The sequence below is a fragment of the Octodon degus genome, unplaced genomic scaffold (genome assembly GCF_000260255.1).
Source record: "Octodon degus isolate 3935 unplaced genomic scaffold, OctDeg1.0 scaffold00006, whole genome shotgun sequence".
In the NCBI taxonomy this organism is placed as follows: domain Eukaryota; kingdom Metazoa; phylum Chordata; class Mammalia; order Rodentia; family Octodontidae; genus Octodon; species Octodon degus.
In genome coordinates, this window is record NW_004524582.1 from 12,269,572 (window position 1) to 12,273,613 (window position 4,042).

The 4,042-nt window shown below is 39.5% G+C and overlaps 1 protein-coding gene across 1 annotated transcript in view; it reads right to left on the reverse strand.

Annotated features, from left to right (window-relative positions):
• Positions 1-2,249, reverse strand: part of Pi4k2b (phosphatidylinositol 4-kinase type 2 beta) — a 31,460-nt gene extending 29,211 nt beyond the window's left edge. Inside the window, exon 1 of the mRNA XM_004624527.2 lies at positions 2,089-2,249. Within this exon, the coding sequence (XP_004624584.1) occupies positions 2,089-2,223 (135 nt within the window). The 5' untranslated portion in view covers positions 2,224-2,249. The remainder of the gene's footprint in view (positions 1-2,088) is intronic.
• Between the last annotated feature and the right edge of the window lie 1,793 nt (positions 2,250-4,042).

The window sequence follows — 4,042 nt, forward strand, 5'->3', positions numbered from 1 at the left end:
TAATAAATCCAATGATAAAAAGTTCTCCAAAACATAAATGTGATGGTATATGGTATCCTGAACATCTGTGTGGTCAGATTATCCCACACTAAAACTTCTCCAGTTATATTTCTCACAAGTCAATTTTAAATGTGCTAATGGATATCTAAAAGCCCCTACAATCTTCAGTAATGATCTGATACATATATTCATATTAATTTACTTTTTATTTTTAATTTTTTAGACAGTGTCTCAACATGTAGATCAGGCTGGCCTAAAACTCAGTATGTAGCCCAGGCTGGCCTTAAACATGCAAGGATCCACCTGCCTCAACCTCCTGAGTCCTGGGATTACAGGTGTGCCCCACCATGCCCTGCTTATTTATGTTACACTTAGGGGCTGAATTATCCTTAGACAAGAAATAAAACCCACATAAATTTAAATACATAATTTTTTGTAACAACAAAATCTGAAAAAATCAGTACGAATAAGAAATCAAGGTTAGAGATGGATGTAGTTCAATGGTAAGCATTTGTCTAGCATGCACAAAGCAAAAACAAATACACACACATGAGCATGCACACACACACAAAGAAAAGCAAGATAAGTCTAGAATAAAGATGGAGAGATCGATGTCATAATTCCATTTATTTTATTTTTTAAAAGACAAGGTCTTGCTAAGTTGCTCAGGCTGGTGGTTATAAACTCCTGGGCCCCTCCTGCCTCAGCCTCCTAAGGCACCCCTGCAACCAGATACCTATTAATATATTTACATTTTAAAGAAAAAAGACAATGTTTTAAAAACCACTTTTAAAATGTAACTTTAATCTTTTCAAGAAAAAATTGAGTGTAGTTATTATATACTTTCTTCCCTCTCAAAAAAAGAAATTAGAGCGGATTAAAACGCCTGCAAGCAGGCTCAAGGGCTGGGGTTCAATCCCTGGGCCTGCTCTGCCCTTGGGGTGCACTGAGGCAGCAATTGAGACTGGGTGTGGTGGCACGCACTTGTAATCCCAGCTCTTGGGAGGCTGAACACAGGTGGATCACTACGAGTCTGATCTAGTAGTGAGACCCTGAACACCCTGTAGACCCTTCCCTAGAATACTTAAAAAAAAAAAAAAAAAAAGAGGAAATTGCTTATTTATGATCATCATTCAAAAAGATTTTAGAAAAGATAAAAGTGTCTCTGAAAGATTCTAGACTAAGTGGAAGAAAGTATCATATCAACTTGTTTTCTACTCTACAATTACATTTTATTAAATTTTACTTCGTTGTAATATAGTTTTATTTATTTTTTCTGTATTTTAGGGAAGGGTCTAGAGGGTGTTCAGGGTCTCACTACTAGATCAGACTTGTAGGGATCTGCCTGTTTACAGGCTCCCAAGAGCTGGGATTACAAGCATGCACCACCATGCCCAGTCTCAACTGCCTTATCAGCGAGCAATGGGGGTAGGGCCGGCACAGCAGGCCCAGAATCCAATCCTTTTAAACTTCAGGTTTTCCAGTGTCCTCCCCTTGATATGACATCAGAGAAAATACTCCTAGGGCAAAATATTTTGGAGAAAAGTCAAATACTTAGAAATGACATCAAACAGGTTTTGAAAGTATAAACTTCCACAGTGGTTCGCTAATATAGTTTTGTTGTTGTTGTGTTGTTTTGAGACAGGGTTTCATTATGCAGTTCAGGGGGACCTTGAACTCCCTTTATGGTCCAGGTGGCCTCCCACTCTCAGAGACCCTCCTGCCTCAATCTCCCAAGTACTCAGGTATGCGCTGCTGCATACCTGAGCCATGTGTACTATATTGGCTAATGTAGTACAAGCTTCTACAAGGTAAGGACTTAAAATATATGCTCAACAAATCTACAGGTGAGTGTAGGCATTTAGTAAATGCTCAAAACTAAATATATCAAAACAGCGAGCTGTAGTTTGAAATGATTAGTTCTATTTCAATATAGTGGAATGCTTTAGCAAAAGAAAAAAATGGCCCTGATTTTAGAAAAGCAGCAATCAGATTTAACAGAAAAAAAAAAGAAGCACAATGGATTCACATTTAAATTTGTGTTTTCCAAAATTTCAGCAATATACAGTAGGTCTGTGAAATTCTCACCTTCTTAGGATCCTTTACAAAGTAACTTCCACTAGACCCTTGAGAGATTCTCTCTGGAAAAACTCCAAGTTCTATTGCTTGCTCTGCTGTTGCTATAATTTCAGCAAACTCTGGATCATCCAAGAATGCATTCATTCCTGCCACATGAATATAGGAAGTTACTGCATTAGGAGAAGACCAGCTATAAGAATGCTCACTGTATGCACCGCCACATGTATGGATTAGGTCACTGGTTTGCAGACAATAAGGTAGATAAGAGAAAAATGCAACCAAGTATTACATGTTCTTCTCTGACCCTCTTTCCTGACCCCAATCCTCTTCCTTCTCTTTAAATTCTGATAACGATGCATGGGGGAAAAGTTCACCTTTTTTTTTTTTTTAACTGTAAAGATGAGGAAAAAAACCAATAAAAACAATGGTATAAAATTTCAAAACAAAATAGTAGGAAAATAACACTGGTTAGTACACTGCGTATTGTTATCTTCAAAGTAGTTGCTCAGGTTACAAAATATAAGCATGAAAAATTGACCAAACAACATAGTCATAAACCTTTCTCTTTCTTGAAAAAAAAAAATCACATGGACATGTCTCATTTCTCCTCTTCTTGGGTGAGAGTCTGTCCTCCTCCCTCCTTCAGCTCTAACTCTAGTCTTGTCTCTAGTGCTGTTCTTACCATAACAGCAGGCTCCCCATATTTCAATTTCAAGCACCACTTATCTTCCCAGTTTACCCTGAGTCCAAAATTTCTCTACCACTGCTTTACTACTACTACTCAGTCTTTCTTCCCCACCTTAAGGTGCTTATTTCCCTTTGTGGCCAGATTAAATTATGACCCCTCATTACAGAACCACTTTGCTGCCCTCCCTTGTGATGGAAAACGCCCAGTACTGGTTCAGCCCAGCATGTGTTGCTGACTCTGTCTGCTAGGGACAACTGACTGACTGACAGGTACCAGCTGACTCCCCTCCTCCACATCTCCATGACCTCTCTCACCCACCCTCCCAGCAGATGGCCTAGTGCCCTATTTCACTCAGAGAATTTAAAAAGTTTTTTTCCCCCTGGGACCAGGGATTGAACTCAGGCCCTTGTGCCTACTGAGCTATCTCCCCGGCCTCTGAGAATTTAAAAACTGACCCCAACTCCCAGCATGATATCTACCGGCCCATTACTTAACTGGATTTTCTAGATCCAGTCTGCGCTTCTTTCCTTCACTAATAATGGATGACCCCCAACTTTACATCCCAAGCCAAAAGGCAGTGCTCAATGTCCCTACTTGGATGCTAATATTCAGGTCAAACTTCACCACCTCAAGGTCTGTCTTCATCTTTCCCCACCCTCCTGGAGGTTGCATGTCCTCCATTCTTTCCTGTTCCAGCTGCTGTCAACTCCCAATCTTCCAGGTTAATCCCAAAACCCTTAGAATCATCCATCATCACACTAAAAACCCTCGCCTCTTTGGTATCAAGCTGGACTGCCAACGTGATTGGTGTGTGAGCTGCCTAGGGGCTCAGGAAAGCATACTTTTGGGTGTACCTGAGTGGGCCACGGAGGCCCGACAATGGTACTGTGTATACCTGATCCCTGGCCCTTCCTCTCTGGCACTGTCCTAATATAACAGGACAGTTTTGATAATCAATACATTGTACACTGTTATCTTCTTAGTGGTTATCCATAGTACGAGAAGCAGACAGGATATTCTGTCCAAACACTGTTAGTACACCTCTTCTTATTGAATTAAGCGAAAGTTGCTTAAATTTATCCTATTTTGTATATATAAATACAAAATGATCTTTCCTTTGTATCCTTTTTTTTAATTGTCTGTCAGAGGTGAATATTTTATTGGCATCTAAATACTATAGGTGTTTGAATTCAACTAAACAATCTAACTTAAAGATTTTCAAGGGTAAATAAAAATGATTTTGAATGAGCCTATCAATTTATAGATATGGCTAGA